Source organism: Phoca vitulina, unplaced genomic scaffold, assembly GCF_004348235.1.
Source record: "Phoca vitulina isolate PV1807 unplaced genomic scaffold, GSC_HSeal_1.0 scaffold16, whole genome shotgun sequence".
Classification (NCBI taxonomy): Eukaryota; Metazoa; Chordata; class Mammalia; order Carnivora; family Phocidae; genus Phoca; species Phoca vitulina.
The window spans coordinates 25,452,416-25,479,182 of NW_022589719.1; the positions used below are offsets into that span (position 1 = coordinate 25,452,416).

Here is a 26,767-nt window from a genome sequence, read left to right on the forward strand (position 1 = left end):
ATTAAAAAATGTGGCTAACAGTGGTACCTATGGAATAATAGTCTCACAAGGACTAAGCGCATTAAGAAATATTTAGAACTGGATCAGTCTCATTTTAATTATTCAATATGTTAGCTTTAATTATGTTGTATTCAAATGTCAATTTATGCCTATTTTTATATTTGGCAATCAAATTAAGATTTTTTTTTTTCAGTCATGGTCTTTAAACCTCTCATCATCAATTACTAGAAACACAGTTATAAATATGTGGTTCATATAAACACAAACCTTTTTGAAGTCATTCCTGCTAAGTATCAAATTTGGTTTCTTCACAGTTCATAGCAGTTGACACTATGGGTAGAAAGAATAACACACAGGTGCCTGGCTTCATCCTTCTGGGATTGACAGACTCTGAAGAGATCCAGCTGGTCCTCTTCGTGCTGTTTCTCCAGATATACTTGGTTACTGTGTTGGGCAATGCAGGGATGATACTGATAGTCCGCCTGGATCTCCTGCTGCATACCCCCATGTATTTTTTCCTCAGTCACCTGTCATTTCTTGACCTCAGTTACTCAACTGTCATCATACCTAAAACCTTAGAGAACTTGCTGACTTCCACCAAGTATATTTCATATGTGGGCTGCTTCACCCAGATGTACTTTTTTGTCTTCTTGGGGGCTGCTGAATGTTTCCTTCTCTCCTCCATGGCCTATGATCGCTATGTTGCTATTTGCAATCCTCTGCACTACCCAGTGGTTATGTCCACAAGATTCTGCTGTTCCCTCGTCTTTGGGTCCTATTTGATTGGCTTTGCAGACTCCTTTGTCAATGTGCTTTGCATGAGCAGACTGCATTTCTGTGACTCCAATGTAATCCATCACTTTTTCTGTGACACACCCCCAGTTTTAGCCCTGTCTTGCTTTGACACACATGACATAGAAATCATGATATTTATTGTCGCTGGTTCCACCCTATTGGTGTCTCTTATCACAATATCTGTGTCCTATGTGTCCATTCTGTCTACTATCCTGAAAATTACTTCCAATTCAGGAAAGCGAAAAGCCTTCTCGACTTGCACTTCTCATCTCCTGGGAGTCACCATCTTTTACGGGACTATGATTTTTACTTATTTAAAGCCGAGTAGGTCTTACTCCTTGGGAAAGGATCAAGTGGCTTCTGTTTTTTATACTATTGTGATCCCCATGCTGAATCCACTCATTTATAGTTTTAGGAACAAAGAAGTAAAAAATGCTCTCATTAGAGTCATGCAGAAGGGAGAGAGCTCTGAGCAATTGAAATAAGCAATGCTAAACTTTTCAGCTCATCACTTTTTGTTTTCCCTACAGTGTATTTTCTTTGTCTCCAAAACCAATTGACTCCTTTAACTTGTTTGTATTTCCATCGAACCATTCTTTACTTGACCAAATATGACCTCAGATATTTCCAGGAAGATGTCTTTAGAAATTTCAAGTTATAATAGAAAGCCATGAAGTGTGCTTTAAATCTATGATCTAAATACATACATTTGGGGGTACCTGGCTAGCTCAGTGGGTTAAGCCTCAGACTTTTGGTTTTGGCACAGGTCATGAGATCAGGGTCGTGGGATCCAGCCCCTTGTCAGGCTCCATGCTCAGCGTGGAGTCTGCTTGAAATTCTCTCCTCCCTCTCCCTCTGCTCTTCCCCCCTCTCTAAAATAATTAATTAAATAAATAAATCTTTAAAAAATAAATATATGTTTTTTTTTTAATCCTCAAACTTCATTTTTATTTTTTTTTTAATTTTTTTTATTGTTATGTTAATCCCCATACATTACATCATTAGTTTTAGATATAGTGTTCCATGATTCATTGTTTGTGCATAACACCCAGTGCTCCATGCAGAACGTGCCCTCCTCAATACCCATCACCAGGCTAACCCATCCTCCCAACCCCCTCCCCTCTAGAACCCTCAGTTTGTTTTTCAGAGTCCATCGTCTCTCATGGTTCTTCTCCCCCTCCAATTTCCCCCCCTTCATTCTTCCCCTCCTGCTATATTCTTCTTCTTCTTTTTTTCTTTCTTAACATATATTGCATTATTTGTTTCAGAGGTACAGATCTGAGATTCAACAGTCTTGCACAATTCACAGCGCTTACCAGAACACATACCCTCCCTAGTGTCCATCACCCAGTCACCCCATCCCTCCCACCCCACCCCCCACTCCAGCAACCCTCAGTTTGTTTCCTGAGATTAAGAATTCCTCATATCAGTGAGGTCATATGATACATGTCTTTCTCTGTTTGACTTATTTCGCTCAGCATAATACCCTCCAGTTCCATCCACGTCGTTGCAAATGGCAAGATCTTATTCCTTTTGATGGCTGCATAATATTCCATTGTATATATATACCACATCTTCTTTACCCAATCATCTGTTGATGGACATCTTGGCTCTTTCCACAGTTTGGCTATTGTGGACATTGCTGCTATAAACATCGGGGTGCACGTAGCCTTTCGGGTCCCTACTTTTGTATCTTTGGGGTAAATACCCAGTAGTGCAATTGCTGGATCGTATGGTAGCTCTATTTTCAACTTTTTGAGGAACCTCCATACTGTTTTCCAGAGTGGCTGCACCAGCTTGCATTCCCACCAACAGTGTAGGAGGGTTCCCCTTTCTCCGCATCCCCGCCAACATCTGTCATTTCCTGACTTGTTAATTTTAGCCATTCTGACTGGTGTGAGGTGGTATCTCATTGAGGTTTTGATTTGGATTTCCCTGATGCCGAGCGATGTTGAGCACTTTTTCATGTGTCTGTTGGCCATTTGGATGTCTTCTTTGGAAAAATGTCTGTTCATGTCTTCTGCCCATTTCTTGATTGGATTGTTTGTTCTTTGGGTGTTGAGTTTGATAAGTTCTTTATAGATTTTGGATACTAGCCCTTTATTTGATAGGTCATTTGCAAATATCTTCTCCCATTCTGTCAGCTGTCTTTTGGTTTTGTTGACTGTTAACAGTCAATAAATAGTTATTTGATTCCTGGTTTAAAATAATGCTTTAAAAATATGTATATGTTGACACTAGATAAGAAATCTTTAGATCTGAGACATATTTTTATATAATAACTCGGACACTTGATTAGAACTAACTTCTCTGAAAACCAATTTCCTCATTTTGGCAATATAAGGCATTTTATTAGAGTCAAACAAATGTATTACCCTTTTACTCTGTTCAAATTATAAAGTAGTGGCTTTAATGTATACATTTAAAAGTATATATTTTGAGCTTATTGGAAGATTATTATTCAAGGTAAAAAGAAAAGTCAAAAAAAATCCCATAGAAATGTGGAGGAGACATTAAAAGTTTAAAGCTCTGTAGGACTAGATAAATCATGTAATTTTGTGAATCCTAAATGGTAATCTAGCACTTATTCAGATTAAATAAAAATATCTATTGATCAGTTGAAAAACAGATATATACATATGCAATTCACACACATACACACCCCTAAGGTCAAAATAGAGACATTTAACATTTGTAGACCTATGTCTACTGGGAGGCCCAGTAGAATTTTTATTTTTCTTTATTTTTTTTTTGGATAGTCCTTGCTCTTACCCAGGCTTAATCAATGTTATGAAGGATCCATGAGAGACTGAAAAAAATCTAAGAAATGTGCAGCACATACTCCCTTTGAAAAGGACAGGGCTTCACCTAGAAGCAGAAAATGCTGAGAAGCTTCTCAGTTGGGTAGGGCAAATACACTAGGAAGGAAAATTTCAAAAAGGGAGGTCTTCTGGAAGATGTAGGGCTCAAAAGGGACTGCTAGAGCAATGTGTAAGTCTAAAGCGTAGAGTATCTTTAGAAGGCAACATCTGCTTAAACTCAAGAAATAGCAGGTAGAAAGTACTCTTTAAAGCTTAGCTCTGGGACTTAAAGGAGCTGTACAAAAATATTTTAAGATCATCATGAAAACATGAGAGTGATTTTTTGAACACAAAACTGGAAAAGCTACTTTGATGTATCTCCAACTTCACAATGCCCATCATATTGACACACTGAAGGAATAAAATAATTACTACTGAACTCCATACAATTATATTTAAACTGCAAAAGGATAAAAATAACAAATACTGTTCAAAGGTTACCAAAATCAGAGCATCGAATAAGGCCATAAAAGAATCAAATGAACCATATAAAATACATCTTAAAGTAATATAAAACAAAAAAAAATGAATAAGAACTCAAGAAAATCAAATGTGTCAGAAATGAGACAATAAGACATCAGAAGGATGTGGAAATATGATACAAAAAACTCAGAATAATAAACCAGGAAGTGGAAATAAAACAAAAATTCAGTAAGACTAAGTGGTCGCTAATAGCATAATCAAGGAAAAAAAGAGAGAGATGAAGAAAAATCAATTCCAAGAAAGAAAGATAATTAAGACTTTGATAGAAAATGACAGACCTAAAAGTACTAAATTATAATTTTCAAAACAAAAGAAATGTGACTCATACAAACATAAATTTGACACATAACAAAAATGTATAACTGTCTCATTAATGGGTGTATAAGTAAAATGAGAGATACAGAGTTTTTAAGTAACAAGGGTTTATGGCATTTATTAGAAAAGTTATGACAAAATATTTTGTTGCCTTTTTTATTTTACTGAAGAAAATTTACACGGAGAAAAGTACATGCATCTTTAGTGTACAGATTGATGAATTTTTGGGGGGGGGGAGTGGGAGAGAGGAAATCTTAAGCAGACTCCACCCCCAGTGCAGAGCCAATCCAGGGCTTGATCTCAGGACACTGAGATCATGACCTGAGCCAAAATCAAGAGTCAGACACCTAACTGAGTGTACCACCCAGGTGTCCCAGCTTGATGAAGCTTTAATTAAACATACCCCTGTAAACAAACCCAGGAAGTAGAACATGACCAGAACCGAAGGAGCCTCTCGTATTGTATCTTTCAGTCTCTATCTCCCCTGCAAAGATAACCATAGTAAGAAACAAAGGCTAATTTGTGTAATAGTTAGGTTTTTTTTAAAGTCAAGGTTATTGCTTTTAAATATAAACACAGAAAATCTACCACTTATATGTGCCAGTTACATGAATTTTAATAGACACATACAACTGTGTAACAACAATCATGTTATGGGTGATTGAAATATTCTATATTGTATAATTATAGAATTCCCCTGCTAATTTCTGCAAAAAATGCTTTTTTAGTTTTAACTAGGACTGCATTGAATATATAGATCAATTGGGATTGCATTTAATTAATAGATCCTTTATTTACAATTCAGTGGCCTATCAGTATCAGCTTTCTTTTCTTTTTCTTTCTTTCTTTCTTCTTTCTTTCTTTCTTTCTTCTTTCTTTCTTTTTTCTTCTTTCTTTCTTTCTTCTTTCTTTCTTTTCTTTCTTTCTTTCTTTCTTTCTTTCTTTGTGGGATCAGGTGAAGAGAAAGTTATGTGAATTTAGTGAAAATTTTACCAAGATGTTAACTTTTGACTTGTACTAAGAAGATGAGAGAGAATTATCCATTACAGAGGGGAAAAGCTGTGGAAAAGTATTTCAATGGTACAGAATATGCAAAGACAAGATGTATAGCCACAATCAATGAAGAAAATAAATTTGGTGGTGGACAGGGAAGGAAAAAAGCAGGAGAAATTAGAAAAGACAGTCAGGACAATGGACACAGAACATTATAGATCATACTAATGAGTTTTGCCTAAACCCCATATAGAGAGAAATAATAGAAATGTTTCCTATACAAGACTGATAAATCAGATGTATTTCAAGAGCTCCCTCAAAGAAGATAGTGGCTTAACATTATGGAATTACATCCAATGAATTTGAAAAAGACTGGTATGTAGAAACATTACAATTTGTGTAATTCAAAAGTGAAAAAAAATTACATGTTGCAGCTGATGTGTATGCCTTGAAAAATGAGAGAATTTAGAGGTGTGATTAATAGTTTACTATTCCCTGGGCATGATGTAGAATTCATTGTTAGAGTGGGATTCTTGTTTGGGGGGAGAATAAGAATTGTTTTTTGATTGATATGTATGTAGACCTTTTTAGTACCTTGCCTGGCACATAATAAACACCCAATAAATTTTAGTCCCTGTTATTTATTATGATCATTAGTATTCTACTCATAATCATTACATGATCAATTTGCAGTTTGCAAAGTAATTAATATCCATTATGGGTTTACTCTTTGAAATAGCTCTGTGCTATAAGTAGCATTTTCATTTCTTAATTGAGGCTCAGAATTTATGGCCTTCCCAAGAGCACATGGATAGATAGTAGAAGGGTCTGCATGCAAACCTAGATCTGGCTCCACATCCCCTTCTCTTCCCACTACACTATCTTATTTCCCAAGGAAGGCAGTTCAAGGTAGAGGAAATAGCCATCCCCAAGGAATCAGATGATTATCTCCACACATTCAAACTAAACTGCAGATTCATTAATTCTAAACTGAAACTTTGTTTGCTGAGATTGGTTTCATTTAATATGTTGCATGAAAAAGCTGAAAACTTGTCATTTTAATAAGCCCCCTTGAAACTGATTAACAAGTAGCCTCCATGAAGCAATTACAGTAGGGAATTCTGTTTGCAATGAAGAGTTTTATAATAAGACACAGAGAGACAGTTTCATCATCAACACTGGAGCAAACTCTGACTTCAGTTTTTTCTTAATGACAAGCAATTATTTAATTAAAATTACCAGATGAAGAAGGGCAGTGACAGAAGCTGGCATTTTTCTTAATTTCTCAGATATCCTGAACCTTTGGAGCCTGACTAAAAATGGAAACACTAACTAACTGCTTTCATATTATGTAGTATGGAGGGGAATAAGCACTCTGGAACTTTTAAATTCTGTACCAAATGGGGCGCCTGGGTGGCTCAGTCGTTAAGCGTCTGCCTTCGGCTCAGGTCATGATCCCAGGGTCCTGGGATCCAGCCCCGCATCGGGCTCCCTGCTCAGCGGGAAGCCTGCTTCTCCCTCTCCCACTCCCCCGCTTGTGTTCCTGCTCTCGCTGTCTCTCTCTCTCTGTCAAATAAATAAATAAAAATCTTAAAAAAAAAATAAATAAATAAATAAATAAATAAATAAATAAATTCTGTACCAAGTTACTGAATATTAACCAGTACCAAATAATTTGGAAAAATAATCAGTAATGAAAATTTCTTTTTTTTTTTAAAGATTTTATTTATTTATTTGACAGAGAGAGAGAGAGAGCACAAGCGGGGGGTGTGGCAGGCAGAGGCAGAGAGAGAAGCAGGCTCCCCACTGAGCAGGGGGAGCCAATGTGGGATTCGATCCCAGGACACCAGGATCATGACCGGAGCCAAAGGCAGTTGTTTAACCAACTGAGCCATCCAGGCACCTGAAAATCTTTCAAATTCAGTGTCAAACTACTACTTTTTTCACAATTACGATTTTGACATATGCTATGATCAGAAAGCCCTTCTAGAATGCAGAGCTTGTTTTGATGGCTGAGTAATATTCCATTGCATATATATACCACATATTTATCCATTCATCAGTCAATGAACATTTGGGCTCTTTCCATAGTTTGGCTATTGTTAATAATGCTGCTATAAACATTGGGGTGCATGTGCCCTTTTGAACCTGTATTTTTATATCCTTTGGGTAAATATCTAACAGGCAATTGCTGGATTGCAAGCTTGTAAAATTGTGTTTCCTCTTTTATTATATTTATTTAATCATTGGTAAAATATACATTTCTAATATTAAATGTTATTATTTAAAATGTAAATGACAAATTTACATTTTGCCAATGATTAAATATCCATAAAAGTGAAAACACTTTTTTTAATTTTATTTTTTAATTTTTTAATAAAATTTTTAAAATAAAATACCCATAAAAACCTTTCTTTAATTTTATTTTTTAAGTTTTATTTAAATTCAATTAATTTACATATAGTGTATTATTAGTTTCAGAGGTAGTTTAGTGATTCATCAGTTGCATATAACACCCAGTGCTCATTACATTACATGCCCTCCTTAATGCCCATCACCCAGTTACCCCATCCCTCCACCTACCTCCCCTCCAGCAACCCTCATTTTCTTTCCTATAGTTAAGAGTCTCTTATGATATTTCTTCCTCTCTGATTTTGTCTTATTTTATTTTTCCCTCCCTTCCACTATGATCCTCTGTTTTGTTTCTTAAATTCCACATATGAGTGAAATTATATGATGATTGTCATTCTCTGATTGACTTATTTCACTTGGCATAATACCCGTTAGTTCCATCCAGATTGTTGCAAATGGTAAGATTTCTTTTTTTTTTTTTTGATGGCTGAGTAATATTCCATTATATATACATATACTGGGAGGAAGAGTCACATTGGGAGTCACTGACGTCCTGACACTGTTAAATGGTGTAAGACCGACTGAAATTAGCAAAGGAACATTTATAGATATAGACAAACTGAGAAAGCACTGAGCTTGGGACTCGTCAACACTTAGAAGTGAAGGCAATGAGCAGGAATCCACAAAACTGAGAAAGAATACCCAGGAGGAAAATCAGGAGGATGCAGGAATCCAAGTAAAGAAAGCTAATCTAGGAATCATTAATTTGGCAAATATTGTTGATAAATGTTATTAATTAACATGATCTTATTAAAGGGATTTTCAAGAGAATAATGGGGACAGAAGTCTATCGGAATGAATTCGAGAGAAGTAGGAGGACATAAATCGCAGACAACATGTAAACACAAACAGCTGTTTAAGGAACATTTCCAGAAAAAAAAAATAGCAATAAGTAAGAAGTTTTAAAGTAGACAAATCCTGTTTTTCAACATTTCCATTTTTTAGCATTCTACCCTAAAATACTGTATTATTCAAAACAAATTTTGAATAAAAGAATTATTATTTTACTAATTTAAAAAAAATCGCAAAATGTCAAAATAACTGTTATAGATATAGTAGAAAACATGCTTTGGAAAGAAATTTAAATAGTATGCAAAATCCTGATATATTGCTGGTAAAAATGGTAATTATAGGTAGTAAGTTTTCATACACTCTATGAGCCCAATTTAATGAAATGCATAAAAATATAAAGGAAAAAGAGAAACAAAAGTCTCTCCAAACTTAAAGAACAGTTACCTCTGGTAGATGATATATACTTATATGTGACAAATATTTATTTTTATATTTGCATTTATGTCTTCCTACAGATAAAGTTTTATAATCAGCATATATATGCATATATTTTATTTATATTCTGTAAAAGTTTTTTTTACAAAAGAAAGGATATATAAAAATGCTTTTGAAAAGTTTCTAAAACTCCAAGGTATTTATTATAATCAGAAGCTAGTTGATTTTATTGAATTATTTTAGTAAATAAAATGATATTTTTAAATTGTAAATTAATAAGAAAGAGATGGGTTATTTAATTAAATAACATCAGGGCAATTAACTATTTGGACAAATAGCTTAGGTTCTTCTCTTAGGTCATACAACAAATTAATGCCACGTGACGTTAAAAAATTAAATGTCATCTCTCTAAAATATAAATAAAGAGGATTTGTTACTATTTTCATGTCCTCACTTAGCAAAGAAAAAATAAACAGAATTGTCTACTTAAAAATTTATAACTTCTAGGTATAAATCCCACTTGGCTAGATGATAAGATAAATGATTAAATCAGAATCCCTCTAAGATGGTCACAGGGACAGGAAGGGACAATTTAAACAAATGACATTAGAAATGGTCGTAACATCTCAATTGCTTGCCATTTGGTTTTGTTTTCCTTTGTTTTGTTTACACAAATTGGATTGGACATATGTAACCAAAGACTAGTGAGTTTATGGTGAGATCATTCTAATTTGAGTATGACCTAATGTAAATTTTGTTTTATGGACTAATCTTTTTCTAATTAGAACTTTTTAATCATAGTTGTGCCCTGGATGATCAGTGACCCTAACTAAGGCAGTCATGTCTGGGGAACACTGGGAATTAACTCATTAGGGAATAAAGATTCCATTGTATAAAGCCTATATCACACATTCACATACCCTCACCATCATTGGATAGTGTCATTGGAAGGAGAACACTGTGAAAACATTCAGGGGAAGATTTCTTCCACAACCAGGTAGGTTAAACAGGTACAGTTGTTTATTTCCACAAACCTCCTTCCCCAAGTCATCCAGTTTTCCCCATTAAAAAGAAAGTAGATGACCCTGTCTGACTCTGCTCCAACTGGATGAAGCTGTCATCTAAACACAAGAATGAAATAAGGCTCCTAACACTCCCAAAATAAGCTATTCCCCTCAACAACTCCTTGAGACTCAGGCTTCCTTTGGAAGAAATATGTTTCATCTGTCGATAAAACTTCAGAAGTCAGTTTCTGTAGAAGACAAGGTTTTGTGTGTGAGTTGCCATTCTCTCAGAAGAAAATCTTGTTGGGTTCAAGGGATATGTATTAAAAAGATACTCATAAGCGAAAACAATACATAAAAATGGGGGCTGGTCTTTTCAAAATCTGAAATTGATGAAAGTGTGGATTTTGCATTTTTTTTCCTTTCTTTTAATGGATGTATAAGGAAAGGAAATGAGCCTGATTCCAGTGTGTGCACAAAGAAAAGTAACCCAATACTAAAACTTCCACCTCTCAAACATCCGAAGTTATCCTATCAACACTTTTCCATTTCCCCTTCTGTTCTACACCCAGAGTAGGGGGTTATAGTACGAACAGTTGTGGTAAGATGCCAGCTCAGGAAGACAAGCCAGTTCCAAAATTCTATCCAAACACACCTCTCACAAGGTGAGCTTTGGTTCTACCAAGGAGAAAATAAATGAATGAGACAGATAATTGTTTTCATGTCAGATTTTATGTATGCAAGTATGTATGTGTGTGTTTATATGTATACACATATGTTTGTGTATACATCCGTATACATCACTTATATATGTCTGTATGAATACATGTATGTGTTTGTGTGTAAAAATATGCATGTATATATTTTATTTATTTTTGGAGAATGCATTAGGTACCATTTACAGTATTAAGCTGAGTCAATAAAGGAAGAAGAGAAAATTTAAAAGATGATTTTTCTGACCATTTAGACAAAACTGTTTTCCTTTGGGTAATACCTTTGCAGAGGAAAGGAGATGATTCTTTCTGTTTCACACACTGTATTTACATATGTGTGTGTTTGATATGGTGAGAATTTCTTATCTTTTACTTTCCTCCCGAAATTAGTTAGCTTTCACAATCTCAGAGGTGGAAAGAGGCATGTAACTCCCAATAACCACACCATATACGTTGTGATAACTATAAGCGAGTTATATACAGAGGAGTAAGATAAATTAATTCTGACTGTGGAGGTGGAGGTGAGAAGGCAGTGAAGGTCAAGGGTCTAAGAAGACTGTGCATATGGTGGCAATTGGAGAAAGACATGGCTTCGCATGTCCTATGAATATGGAATCCAATAAGGGAAAGTGATTCTCACCAACCAAAGGAGGACTGTCCATAATTCAGGCTATCCCATTTGTCTTCTTCCTCCTCCTATAGTTACCTAAATTGCAGACAGACTGACAGTTTGGATCCCTAAGCTGGACCATGAGGTACTGATATATTCATAACTGTGGACATGAAAGCCATTGTTTTTTAAAAAATATTTTGTTTACTTATTTGAGAGAGAGAGAGAACACGAGAGAGGGAGAGAGAGAGCACAAGCTTGGGGTTGGGAAGAAGGGCAGAGGGAGTGGGAGAAAGGGAGAAGCAGACTCCCTGCTGAGCGGGGAGCCAGATGCCGGGCTCCATCCCAGGACCCTGGATCAGGACCTGAACCAAAGGCAGATGCTTAACTGACCAAGCCACCCAGCGCCCAAAGGTCATTAATGAAAACTTTACAAACATCATATGACATCGTATTGCTTCCTGAAAATAATTCTTTCTTTTGAGAAAGAGATTTCCACCTCTTAAAAGTAAGAATGTATGCTATTGTTTCACTGAGAATTTATCAGAGATTGTGGAAAACATTTCTAACTATAAATGTTGAAAAGATACATTTTTTTTCTATTTTAATAAATATACATTATGCTAAATGAAAAGGTAAGCGGGATATTCAATGGGAAAAAATGGGCCATTAAATGTTTCTACTTGTGGATCAGGCAAATTTTGAAGTGTACATGTTAGTTCATTTTCAAATACTGCATTCTAAAAATTAAAAAAATAATACACTTGTGAGAAAGGTTAGAATATGTATGTTTTAAAAAGTATAGTTCTTTGGATTATAGTGTTTATGGCATTCTATTTTAGATTGATACATTATGGTTTTGCTCCACCAAGAAGGAAATAAAGGGACAGGAAATAAAAAATTGTTTTCTTCCCTTTATCCAATATAATTTAAAATAATCTAAATTTAAAATATTAAATATCTTTATAAACATATAAAGATTTTTTGTTTCTTTGTTATTTTTACTACATAGCCATCAATTGATTTCTTTTTCATTGTCCCTCAATTTTTGACCTCAGAAAATTATAAACAGCCAGAGAGAAGAGTTTGAAATGGGATGTACTTGTTTGTTCTGATATTCCACTTCAATTAACTATAATTTCTGAAGCTAAAACACACAAGAGTTGGCATCTGGTGACAATTCCTTGACTAAATAATTTGTCTCTGGCTCTATCTTGTTGTTTTTTTTTTTTTCAACAGTTAAGAGACTGGAATAGATGGCTGAAAGAAATAGCACCAAGGTGATGGAATTCATTCTTTTGGGTTTTTCAGTCCATAGAGAGTTTGAAGTCATTCTCTTTCTGCTCATTTCAGTGGTATATACTCTAACTTTGATAGGGAATCTGGGGATGATTTCATTAATCCAACTGGATTCTCGACTTCACACACTCATGTACTTCTTTCTCGGTAATCTGGCTGTTGTAGACCTCTGTTACTCTTCATCGGTAGCACCCAAGTTCCTGGAGACCCTCCTGACCAAGCACAGGTCTATATCTTTCTATGCATGTGCAACACAGCTGGGCTTTTTCCTGAACTTCCTGATTTCAGAGATGTTCCTTCTTGCGGTAATGGCTTATGACCGTTATGTGGCCATCTGCAATCCTCTTCTCTACATGGTGATTATGTCCCGAAAGGTGTGTATGCAACTGGTGATAGACCCCTACTTATACAGCTTTTGTGTTGCTTTGCTCCACACAGTTGTTACTTTCCAACTGATTTATCGTGGCCCCAATATCATCAATCACTTCTATTGTGATGATGTCCCTTTGATGGTCCTCGCCTGCTCGGACACCAGCCTCAAAGAAATCTTGATTTTCACCTTTGCTGGATTCGACATGATCAGCTCTTTGACCACCGTTCTTATTTCTTACTTATACATCGTGGCCGCAATCTTGAAAATCCAATCTACGGAAGGGAGGTGCAAAGCTTTCTCGACTTGTGCCTCTCACCTGACCCCTGTGACTATATCCTATGGGACTCTGATCTTCATGTATCTTCAGCCAAAATCAAACCATTCGCTTGACACAGACAAAAAGGCCTCTGTGTTCTATACAATAGTAATTCCTATGCTAAACCCCATGATCTATAGCTTGAGGAACCAAGAGGTAAAAAAATGCCTTAAGGAAAGCGATTGACAAATGTCATGTCTTGCTTCTAACAAACTTTAAAAAATGACTTGGAACAATGCCATATGTAGATATATTGTTTTTATAATCTTTTAAAATCTTTTGATAGAGTAAATTCATTTTTACCACCCTTTATATGAGTAAAATTATTTTGTACATGAATTCTATTCTTCATATAGTCTATAATAAGATGAAATGTTTAAAGGAGTAGAATTTAGACTTTTAACAAATTGCTACTCTTTAGGTATATGACCCTGAGAGTCCTGACCTGGATAATTCCTATTCAACTGATAAGAGTCAACTGCTTCTTTCAAAAGTGTTTCTGTTTTGTATATCGGTCGGAAGACAGAGAAGGGGGCAGGGAAGGTGGTGAAGTAAGTTTCTTGTCCATCCCAATGTCATTTCATAGCCTGCCCCCACCCCTACCTGGTCTGCTAACCATCAGTCCTCACTCTGCCTCTGACCACCACTAGATTCACTGCTGGTCACTCCCTGGTGTTACACAATTATCATGTCTTTTGAAAAGATGTCTTTTTTCACTATGCAGATCTGAGAATCAGGATTACCTTTTAGAAAGCTCTACTCCCCTTTATTACTCTATCAAAGCAGAAATGTAGACCTATCCCTAAATTCCCTAAACAAAGTTGTGCTTTCCAAAGTTTTTTGAAGTTTTGGGGATATGGGGACTTTACAAAGGGTTGGGGGACAGGCCAGGGGTTGTTTAAAAACGTATGATAATCATGATTGCTGTCATATTCCAAGAATATAGCTCTATGTTGCAGTGATTCTAAAGCAAAATAATCCAAAATCCACTTAAACCTTCAACTGTAATGTAATAGATATATTTTTTCACTCATAAATTCAAATGTTCAATGTCCACTGTGTGCCTGATAATGTGAGCCAAAGCAAACACATTCCTGCCTGATAGGGCTGAACAGTCTGGTAGAGAAGGCAGATAGATATCAACCAAATAATTACAAAAATAAACTTTTAATTTTGATAGGAGTTAGTAAGACTCAGAGAGAATTAAAGGGTCAGAAAAGGGTTATTAAGGCAATTAATGTGCCACCAAGGCAAAAATTCCAGTAGCATGAGCTATTAGCCACAGTGCCTCTGTATCAGGCCCCAAGGAGAACAGAGGAACATGTGGGACAAGGTGGTACCAGCGTGGAAAACAGGTATCGTAAGCTTATTTTAAAAAAATAAAAGACAGATCCTCAGTCCTGATTCTTTTGGGTGAAGCCCACCAGCCTCCAGTACAAATACCCCTTCTGCTTTGCTATTCTGCCAGTATGACATGCCTGGGTTTGGCTCAGACACACGGTTTAGGTTTTCAGTCTGGGAGCTCAATTCCCAGGATAGGGTTTGATGAATTTATCTTCTACAATGTGTCCCTCTTAGTGTCTAATACAACCCCTGTAACTACTCTGAATGGTGGTAGAGGATTGTAGTGAATGAATGGCTAAGGAGACAAAAGGAACACAGTACAGATTGCTTTCCTGTTTACCAGGACCCTGTCCCCTCTGAGAATCTACTTCCTCACGGAGGTGGAATGTGACATTGTCCTTGCACTAGGAGCCCTACCCCTGAAAGCACAGTACATTGAGGTGATCACATGACTGAGAATAAGTCAATCAGATGTCTTTCAAGGGAATTTGCCATTGTAATCCTGTAATTCCAGTGCATCTCAACTGATCATTTAATAGGTTAGGTGAATTCTGGAGCTGAGGTTTCCACTTAAGACTTCCCTGTGCACTAAGAAACAGAAAGCTGATCTGTGGAGAAAGAAAAAGAAGAAATCCAAACAAGAAAAATCTTTGGTCTTCGATTTCAAGGCCCAACTACTGGTTTCTTGTGAGGTCTGGTTATGTTCTCTGCCCTTGAGTTTCATAAAATACTACTGCAATTTTACTTAAAAACAAACACTAAAACAAAACACACTTGCTTGTTACTTACTTTTATTAAGATACTTTGAGTGGTTTCTCTGGCTTTAAAGTGAAACAATATATTTTTTTATAAGTTTTAATTTCTAACCTTGGGAGTTTTCTCAGTGAAATCTGAACCCGGCTTCTTTACACAAGGGCAAAGATAGACCAAAGGAAGAGGCAGAGCACTCCAGATTGGTAGGTGGCAGTTTCATAAGCAAGGAAACTTACATGTGAGGCTTGTCTTGGGTGGCCACAAGACAAGTAAATCTCCACAGGTACCTGCCAGAATCTTAAACGTTTACATGGAGGCCTTCACAGGGTTCAGTCACATATACATGCAGACAGTCTTCAACAACACCTTGCTCTCAACACATTCCAAAGACAGGGGAAGGATTGAGGAGCCCCCAATTACCCTGGTCCAGCTTGAGGGTCAACTGGCAGTTTTGTCCTCTCAATGACCTCATCCAACAATAAGACAAGTGGAAGGTGAATGGATTCTAAATAAACCAGTCTGCTGAACTATAAGACTATGCTCTATGACCTGTGTACTCTGGTATACAGTTATAATGGATCTAATGATGTAGGCAATACATGTTTTTCATTCAATAATGAAATTATAAGCAATTAACAGTGAACAAAATGAATAAAAAACAAACAAAATGAAGTTCATTATCAAATGAAGTCATACTAGTGGTATGTGCCAGGGTTACATATGAGTGCTTTCCTACCCTGAGCTGATTCTTCTTTTTATTCTATCACCCTTGTTTTCATCTCAAGAGCCTCGCGATTCAAACCCAGGCATGATCAGAAATCAAAATCTGTCTGCATTCAAGCCATGGCATCTTAGTTAAATAGAGGCTAGTTCTTAGAATCTTAAGGTCTTGAGTTCAAACCTAAGTTTTACCACTTCCAGCTAAATGACATTGGCTAATATTTCGGACTCCTCAAAACCAACTCTTAGTGGTGAGAAAAAGATGAAAAGTTGCTTTAACATTTTTACGTTCTGAGTGTTTGGTGCTTATGAAGCTCAGAAACTCAAAACTGGTTCCATCCTAGGGCTACAGTTCACTGAAGAGTGTGGGAAGCACATTGGGTAGCAGAGTTCTCTCCGATGCTGTATGAATATTATATGATTAAAATTAACCAATGGTATAACAACAGAGACTTTCACAACAGACCTACCGGACTTTGTCTTGCTCAAACCATGTAATAGTCTTGGATAGTGCAGAAATTATTGGACTCTGAAAAAATTAGGACAATGGATATATATATAAATCCCATTGGAAGTAGTACCTGATAGTACCCCCCAAGAAGTTGCTGTATGCATTATACTCTATAATATATGCACAGTAACTATATATATATATATATATATATATGATGGGCAGATGTGTGTGTGTGTGTGTGATTGTGGTCATCAGTTGTGTTTTCTGACTTTTAGATTATTATTATGCCTTATGATTTTTCCTCATTGGCATATCACACTATTAGCTTAACATATTTTTCTTAAACTAATTCATAATTTTATCTAAATAAATCTGAAAACTGAACTTTAGATGACAATCACTTCAAATGAGAAAAAGCTGCATAAATAAACAGAAAGTAACAAAAATAAGTAAATTTCCTGATCTTAAAAGCGATGACAAAGGAGTATTTCCTGTCACCATCATAATGAAAAAAATGAAACTATGAATTTTCCGATATATAAAATCTGACCTTAGGCTGCCAGATTTTGTCTTATTAAACCTTTGGTTGATCTGATTTGAATTTATTGCTGGATCCTAGTTTCTTCTCACTAACATTACGTTCTTCGGTTCTGTATTTAGCAGCTTATATCAAGAGTTATACCAGAATCAAGGGGCACCTGGGTGGCTCAGTTGGTTAAGCATCTGCCTTCAGCTCAGGTCATGACCCCAGGGTCCTGGGATCGAGCCCCACATCGGGCTCCCTGCTCAGTGGGGAGCCTGCTCTCCCTCTCCCTCTGACTGTCGCTCCCTCAGCTTCTCGCCCTCTCCCTCTGTCAAATAAATAAAATCTTTAAAAAAAAAATGCTATACCAGAATCCAAACCAGAAGAATAGAGTTAGAGTAATTAAACAGCTTACTGAAACTGGAATATTGTTAACTATCAAACAACACATACGGAGGATAGAACCTATGATTGTCCTGAGACACAGGTTGAAGATTCTGAATACAATTCCATTTTCAGAAATCCATGTGTGTATGAACATTATAGGACATTTTTTGGTTAATCAGGGACCACTAACATCCTTAAGGTCATGAAAAAGACATGAATTCTTACTCTTTTTCTTATGAAATTATAAATTTCATATGATACCTAGGTGGAGGAGCATGTGTATAGAGAAAATACCCTAGGAAATTTGTTCAACTCTAACAAAGGTATCTCTAATTAACATTTATTTATATAGAGTTATTTATGAGTTCCTCCAATGACTACACTTAACGCAAATTTATGTACATTCTGAATGACACTAGTATGTCAGTTTTGATGATATGGTTGTATATGTGGAATAAAGCAGTCTTAGTAGTTGGAGTCCTTTCCTGGGGTAAAGCATCACTGTGTTAGACTGAACCTTTTATTGTATGTAAGAGTTGCCTTTAGAAAATCCCTGTTGTGTTAAGACTTTTATGCCTGGACATTTTTAATAGGTAACAACATACCACAAAAATATTTACTGCAGTTTCACTGACCCAAGTTTGCTTTGGCAATTGCTTTGTTGACTGACTCTTTCACATCCTTGTTCCTCAGGCTGTAGATCATGGGATTCAGCATGGGGATCACTGTGGTATAAAACACGGCCACCATTTTCCCCTGTTCCACAGACTCCTCAGTGGGACGTTGAGATACATGAATATGAGAGTCCCATAAAACATGGTAACAGCTGTCAAGTGGGACCCACATGTGGAGAATGCCTTCCTCCTGCCATCAGCTGAGTGCATGCATAGCACGGCGACTACAATGAGGGTGTAGGAGATGAGGACCACAGAGAGAGAATATGTGAAGTTAATTCCAGCAATAACAATCATCGTGTATTCTTTGATGTGGACTCCCCCACAGGCAATCTTGATGAGAGGAGAGTCTGCACAATAGAAGTGGTTGCTTTCAAAGTTTCCACAGAAGTACAAGCCATATGTCCATAGCGTACATATTAGACTAACAGAGAACCCTTAGACATAAGACACAGAGATAAGCTGAACATAGACAGTCCTGGACATTTTACTGCCATAAAGTAAAGGGTTGCAGATGGCCACGTAGCGATCAAAAGCCATCACTGACAAGATGTAGACCTCCACGTGCACAAGGGCAATGAAAAACTAGCACTGCACCAAACGCCCCACATAGGAGATGGTTTTTGTCTCTGATAATAAGTTTTCCAACATTTTGGGGGTGACATTGGAAGAGAACCACACATCCACAAAAGACAAAGGACTCAAAAAAAAGTACATAGGGCTCTGAAGCTGAGGACTGATGCTGATCAAAATGATCATACCAATGTTCCCTAACAGAGTGATCGTGTAAACTACCAGAAATACCACAAAAAAGAGAACCTGAAACTCCTGACGGCTGATCAAGCCCAAAAGAATAAATTCCGTCACATCCGTGAAATTTGGCGTTGCCTTAGCATAGAGCCAGTCTGCAGCACCTATGGAGAAATAAAAAACAGGAATGCATCTGTTTTATTCTTGAAATTTTTGAGCCACATTTATCCTTATTCTAATTGAAATAATTTAACAATCAGTGCAATTTTGCACCATGTCCAAGATTAGAGTATGTAGGCTTTATTGTTTCCTTTAATAAGTCTTATAGGTAGGCAGTTACCATCTATATTTATTAGGCTTTTACCAGTAAAATAGACAACTACATACACTGCTATCATGTATTATTAAAATTGGACATTTACATTTTGCTCAATTATTACACTAATGTTAAAATCTCAAGGCACAAATATGATCCAAGTTGGACTGAAAATTGTCAGGGAATGGCTAAATCCTCTCCAACTTATGGACTTACACATTGATGTTACAATCTTGTTATTGACATATTTGCCCTACCATATGCTATCATATGCCTTCAACATATGAAATTCCTAGTCACAGTTTATTTTATTTAACTAAACATTATGCTTGTCTGATCGCTGCACACAGTACCAAATTATGTCAACAAGTAAATATCGTGAAGTAAAGTTTAGGTGGCATGTTATTTCAGATTCCACTTGTTTTCAGAACCAATCAATTCTACACCTTCTTAGTCATATTCACATTGAATATTCTCTCAAGGAAAAGTTCCCAAACAATATTTTCCCCATTTACTACACTTTTCCAGCTTACTTTTCTCAAGAAGTAAAAATTTGCCATAAGTTCTTAAGGACATATCTATAGGATTAGCACCATCTTGGAAATTTGAGCTCCACATAATAATAATGTTTAAAGGGTGCCTGGGTGGGTCAGGGGTTAATTGGCTGCCTTCGGCTCAGGTCATGATCCCAGGGTCCTTGGATCGAGCCCCACATCGGGCTCTCTGCTCGGCAGGAAGCCTACTTCTCCCTCTCCCACTCCCCTTGCTTGTGTTCCCTCTCTCGCTGTCTCTCTCTCTGTCTAATAAATAAATAAAATCTTTAAAAAAAATAAAAAATAAAAAATAAAAATAAAAAAATAATAGTGTTTAAAGGGTCTATTACCCTCAAAAATGGGCCTTGGTTTGTAATTGCTTACCTTAATTGATTCACAAACATCAAAGCCAATATTATGGCAGATATATTTGTTATATCTAGAAGTTCTTTAGTTTAGTTTTGTTTTTTTAAGAGAGGGAGAGAGGGGTGGAGGAGAGACAGAGGAAGAGAGAGAATCCCAAGCAGGCTCTACGCCCAGCACAGAGCCCAACAAGGGGTTTGATCCCACAACTCTGGGATCATGACCTGAGCTGAAATCAAGCATCAGACGCTTAACCACCTGAGCCACCCGGGTGCCCCTGTATCTAGCAGTATTCTAAATTCTGGAAATCTGAGAGTGAACAAGATGTACAAGATTCTGGCTTGCATCCTACTCTATTCTCATTGAAAAGAGTAAGCAATACACAAATGTACAAATGAGATACTTTAGGGAGTGGACCTACTGTGACAAAATTATAGCATGCTAGGAAAATAAGAAATAAGAGGAGGCAGGGTACAGACAGAGTGATCAAAGATTTCTCTGAGGAGGGGACTTCTGAGTTGGTGAGAAATAGCAAGCTGTGTAGAAATATGAAGGATGAATGGCATGAAATGCAAAAGCTCAGAAGGAGAAATATTAGGTTGGCATGGTGAAAAAGAGTGTTGCTAGAGACATCCCTTTATATAGTAAAAAAAAAAAAAGTGTGAGTTCTGTGATTATATCATGGCCACCTGCAATTAGTGACAGGATGAATTCAGGAAGTGAATTACTCTCTAGGAACTATTTTCTTACCCTAAAAAATGTTTAATAGTGGAATTAAATATGCTATTAATTGGGCACATAACATAATAGTCACCAAAGTTTTACTTCTGATCTAAGTTTACCATTACTATAGATTTCCATGATTGTAACTCATCTTTTGGTTCCTTTCAAGTGTGGGAATACTGAGTCAAATGACATCTGCAGTCTGGTTGAGGAAGAGAGCTAAGGTCAGGGATTTCCCTATGCAAAAACTCCTGACCCCACTTGATGAACCCATGATTCTCCAATTCACAGAGTTGACTTGGGTTAATGGTACTACTTTATTGTTTTAAGCATAAAACAATTTAAATATATTTTTTAAAAATATAAAAAGTAAAAAAGCATCAAGGTATCTGAGAAACATAAACTAATACTTCTTCTTGCATGAGTGTACATTTCTTTTCCTCTACACATAACCTTAACTCTGTGGTAGTAGAGTTTGTCTCATTCATCTTGGGAACTCTTTAAGTTGCCTAGTGTAGATGTTACATGTAAACTGATATTCAGGAATACTCAGTTAACGATTTTTTTCAAAAAAGTGTTGTGATCTCTAGTTCAGCTTTATAGAATATATTATAATATTCCAACATGAAAAAACTAAGACAGATTTTTCTAGTGACAACAGTCTCAGCTTTATAATATCAGTAAGAATAGCTAACTTTTACTGAGTGCTCACTGAACCTTTTGCATGCAAAGGTCCTATGAAACAGGTTCTATTAACATCATCACTTTGTGATGAGGAAACCAAAGCACTGGGACTAACTAGGTCTCCCTGGACAGACTTCTACTAACTGACCAGATGCAAACCAATTAATTTAACTCTAGTGTTGTTCCGTTAATGACCTTATGTTGCTGCTTCTTTGATTACCTATTCTATTATCCTATTTCTTTACATTTAAAATTTAGTTTAATTATCCTCCAAGACATAACAAAGTTATCCTTTTAACAGTCCATACTAGATGAACTAGATGAACTAGAACTTTGCACAACCCTCGAGTAGGCTGAACTACAGAGGTAGTAGACCATTGTTTCTCCCTCCCCCTCAAAGTTTAGATCTGGGATCAGATGACCAAGTGAGTCCTGACAAGGTTAGTTTTAACTAACTCCAAAAGTAACATTGAGTTAGATCTTAAAGTTTTTAGGGGGTTTAAGTTTTGAAACTATAGGCACAGTGATACAGTATTATAATTTAATCTAAATTAGCAGTTTGTTTAAATGCAAATGGCTTTAAAATGTTGCCGATGACATATGTGTATGTGTGTGGAAATGAGTTCATATGCATTGCTGGTTCCCCTTGAAGAAAAGCAAAACTCAAAAATGGACAAAGAAGAATGTTTATACTCATATTACATCAATGTCATTTTATATTTACATCTTTGTGGATAAATTTGTAATTACTTAAATGTGTAATTTAAGTGTGTGTGTGTTGCATTGCTGTACTTATGTATTTTCTACACCAAAACAGCAGATTATTAATGTATCTATATATGTATGTATTGATATAGAAACTTTAAAAAGTCCAAGTTTTAAAGTTGTTCCTCATGCTTGTATTTCATGAAATGAGGTATGAGAGTGGTGGGCCATGTTATCATTAGCAACAAATACACCACCCTAAATACTTTATGTCTTTCAAACACCAAAATTATTTTAAAGTATTTAACTACCATATCTTAGTCACAGATGTGCAAAATATTCCCCATGAACACCAATTTAATCTATTTATTAAGTGGAATCAAGAGAGCTGTGCTTTCAAAATTACACATCCACCTGCTGATTCTACCCATTCTTCAGTCCCACTGAAGACACTTTGGCAGGGACAAGGGAGAAGTTCAGTGATCAATGGCCACCTTGGCATGTAAATATGGCAGTTACTGGAATCTGTAAGAGAGATATACATACAATGTTGAATCTCTCTTGAACACTAAAAATGTTGAAAAAGGATGACATACAAGAGGATAGTTATTTTCAATGTAGTAGTCTCTGAAAGGACCTGCCCTTCATATTGAAGAAAAAGCATTTGTTTCCACAAAATCTCACAACCATTAGCAAGACCACCATTTTTATGTTGTCATACTAGAAAACTAAATGAAATATGTTGTTACTTTTTACTGCTCCAATTTACTCTCTAAATAAGCAAATTGATAAGTATTTACCATAATCATCCATTGCACTTTTTAATAAGCAAAACAAAATCTTTCATTCCAGCTAAATATTTGAACAATTTCAATTAGTGTACCTGCAAACATTGGCTCAGATAACTTTTTCAATTAATTAATTTCTTAAATTTTAATTAATCCTCACTACTCACATCAATAGGGCCAATTTATCTCCTTTTTTTCTCTGGATTTGAGTCTTTCTCTTTTTTTATTTTTAATGCATGAAAATTTAACTTTTGTAAAACGTCTTTGATATGCTGAACTGCAATCTGTTGACAAATGCTTATGAAACACAGAAAACAATATTAACTGAATTTTATTTTATTTTGTTAGACATGTTCTGCTGATCACTTTGTTCATGGCTTCTTTCACATCCTCGTTCCTCAGGCTGTAGATCATGGGATTCAGCATGGCAATCACTGTGGTATAAAACACAGCCACCATTTTCCCCTGCTCCACAGACTCCTCTGTGGGACATCTGAGATACATGAATATGAGAGTCCCATAAAATATGACGACAGCTGTCAAGTGGGACCCACCAGTGGAAAAGGCCTTCCGCCTCCCTTCCACTGAGTGCATCCGTAGAATGGCAATGAGAATGAACAGATAAGAAATGGTCACCACAGTTAGAGAATATGTGAAATTAATGCCTGCAAGTATGATCATCGTATATTCTTTTACAAGAGTCCCAGCGCATGCCATTTTGATGAGAGGTGGATCCGCACAGTAGGAGTGGTTGATCTCAATATTCCCACAGAAGGACATGCCATATGTCCACAGAGTTGCGGCCAGACTAGTCAGAAAACCATATATGTAAGGGAAAGAAATCAGTCGCACACACACAGCCCGAGACATTTTGCTGCCATACGGCAGAGGTTTCCCAATAGCCATATATCTATCAAAGGCCATCACAGCAAGAATGAAAATTTCTACATGGACAAGGGCAATGAAGAAGAAACACTGTACAAACAACCAGCATAAGAAATAGTTTTTGTCTCTGATAACAGATTTTCCAACATTTTGGGGGTCACATTGGAAGAAAACCACACATCCACAAATGACAAATGACTGAGAAAAAAGTACATGGGGCTGTTAAGCAGTGGACTGACCTTAATTAACATGATCATGCTGATATTGCCCACCACGGTGACAATATAAACCACAAGAAAAATGATGAAGAAGAGGACTTGCCATTCCTGACGATTGGTTAGTCCCAAAAGAATAAATTCTGTCACATCAGTGAAATTAAGCATTTTCTCAATTCTAAGTCAATATTTGTCATAATCCTAGTGATAACTAGAAGGAAATGAATTTAAAAATCAGATATTGTTTATTTATTAATTTATATATTTTTCCATTCCTCTTTTATCTTTATTCAATATCTATGCTTGCACTCTGCCATTCTTTACAACAAATCTTTTCTGAGGACTTGCTATGTAGCAGGCTCTCTGAAAGTTACTGAGATACTTTAGTACATAACAGTTATACCAAATACTGTGATTGAAACATACTAGTACTAAATATTGTGCTTAGCCAAATTTCCAAGACTACTTTTTTTTTAAAGATTATTTATATATTTGTCAGAGAGAGAGAGTGCACAAAAGCAGGGGAAGTGGCAGGCAGAGAGAGAAGTAGACTCCCCACTGAGAAGGGGCCAGATGTGGGACTGGATCCCAAGACCCAGAGATCATGACCTGAGCCTAAGGCAGACTCTTAGCCGACTGAGCCACCCAGGCATCCCTACTTCTATCTTTTTTTGATTTATTTATTTATTTCAGAGATGGAAGGGGGGGGAAGAACAAAGATGAATGGGGGGAGGGGCAGAGAGAGAGAATCCTCAAGCTGATTCCCCACTGAGCATGGAGTGGGATGTTCGGCTCAATCCCAGGACCCTAAGTTCATGACCTGAGCCAAAATCAAGAGTCAGAGGCTTAATTGACTGAACCACCCAGGCACCCCTCCAAAACTATTTCTTAAATATCTGTTGTTTCCAATACTGGCATGTTTGGTAATTTCATATTTAAGATATTAATGAAGACTTATACTTCTCTTTATAACCCAATGCAAAAATAATTTTTTAACCCCTTCACTTTTTCATCATAAGCATATTCTCCATGATTAGGCATGGAAACCACTTAATCAAATAATTCACCAGCCCTGAGAGTCAGACAAAATATTGTTTTTAATCTAACATCATGCTTGGACTCATTTGAATTGATAAAGGACAAACTGATCACATTGGTCATCATAGCCAAGTATAAAGGGGTAAACTACTTATACACATTCATACATTTATATATATTCCCTGGATGTGGACTCTTTGGCATATCTAACATGTAATTATAATCTTATAATCTACTAAATATTATTGACAATTATGTTCTGGAGTTTCAAAGATAGGTAAAACAAAGAGATTAATGTCACCACTTATAGTGGAATTTTGCAAACAAACTTTCTACAACCATGATATATTTTGACAGAGTTATAGAAGAGTCAGAAAGTAGGGAATGATTCACTCTACTTTGGAGATCCAGTGGAGCTCTTGGAAAGCTTCTTGGATATTTTGCAAACTTATTTTCAATGTATTTAGTTTCAAATTTCTATTTAACAAATGTATATGTTGTATTATACAAACCTTTTCCCAGAACAATATCACACAAATTATTTTCCTGAGAAAACACTAGTGCCTTGCATGATGTTAATAGGCATTAAGGAGAAAAATCTACAAGTGCTCATTTATTAAATAATAATGAGAAATCTTCATATCCTGTCCAGTCTCTTAGAGATACACAATTTACCTCTTTAAGTTATGAGAAGTTCTTTGGGGAAAAATTATGTTATAATTAGCCTAGTTAGCTTTTACTTAGCTTAAAAATGGGAAAGATAAAGAAAGAAAGAAAATGAGAGAGATTCCATCAGCATCATGAACATTCATGTTCTGTAGAACACAGAGTGTACTACTATGCAATAGGAATTCTGAGATAGCTTTTCAATGGGACAATAAATTTGTTGAAGATGGTGTTTTGTTGTGCCCTCCAAAGGCTAACTGTCATTTCTAGGGCCAGTGATTATGTCCAAGACCCTGGTTTTAACCTCTAGCATTACACTTTGTTCAACGACAGTGGAACCTCTCCATTGTTATCACTGGGTAGTGACCAGAAAAGATAAGAGCAGGCAAGGAGATACATTTCTGGCCATAATGAAAATAAGCAGACTCTTATCCACAAAGGTAACTTCCACCCACCCCACTTGGAAAGAATAATTTTCTCGGAGAAAGTAGAAAGCTGCCAACCAAAATAGATTAGATTGAGACTACACGACTCCAGAATCTCAGGTGAATTAATGAAAACTTGAGGCATTATGTAATGGCTTAAATATTTTAAAGAATAATAACAGTTCAAGTTATTTATAGCTGGATAAACTGCTTTGGAATATATTTCTGTATAGGCTGAAAAATCTGTTATGGAGTTAAGAAAGTTATCTCTAAAATCCTTTGTTTTATGATATACAGAATGTCACCTTTTCTGTATAATATCTGTGTCTTCTGCCCATCCACCCTCAGCCCTAAGGCCTCATGCTACCTTTATGGGACTCATTCTTCCCTAGAAGAGTTTTACAGTGATCAATTTGACGT

The 26,767-nt window shown here is 36.2% G+C and overlaps 3 protein-coding genes and 1 pseudogene across 3 annotated transcripts; 2 read left to right on the plus strand and 2 right to left on the minus strand.

Annotated features, from left to right (window-relative positions):
• The first annotated feature begins 332 nt into the window (after window positions 1-332).
• LOC116638657 (olfactory receptor 8H1-like) lies at window positions 333-1,280 on the plus strand. Its single transcript, XM_032414758.1, has one exon. The coding sequence runs from the start codon at window positions 333-335 to the stop codon at window positions 1,278-1,280; it is 948 nt and encodes a 315-aa protein (XP_032270649.1).
• Window positions 1,281-12,669: 11,389 nt separating this feature from the next.
• Window positions 12,670-13,587, plus strand: LOC116638088 (olfactory receptor 1038-like). Its single transcript, XM_032413805.1, has one exon. It carries the CDS (start codon window positions 12,670-12,672, stop codon window positions 13,585-13,587), a length of 918 nt encoding a protein of 305 aa, XP_032269696.1.
• A 4,622-nt stretch (window positions 13,588-18,209) lies between these two features.
• On the minus strand, window positions 18,210-19,898 carry LOC116638658 (annotated as a pseudogene).
• A 3,556-nt stretch (window positions 19,899-23,454) lies between these two features.
• On the minus strand, window positions 23,455-24,386 carry LOC116638086 (olfactory receptor 5M3-like). The gene is given in 2 exon segments (XM_032413802.1): window positions 23,455-24,101; window positions 24,104-24,386. Coding segments are annotated over 2 exon segments (930 nt in total).
• Between the last annotated feature and the right edge of the window lie 2,381 nt (window positions 24,387-26,767).

Bases quoted from the DNA above. Each gene is read 5' to 3' on its own strand.
- LOC116638657 (XM_032414758.1), top strand. From the start codon at position 333: ATGGGTAGAAAGAATAACACACAGGTGCCTGGCTTCATCCTTCTGGGA.
- LOC116638088 (XM_032413805.1), top strand. From the start codon at position 12,670: ATGGCTGAAAGAAATAGCACCAAGGTGATGGAATTCATTCTTTTGGGT.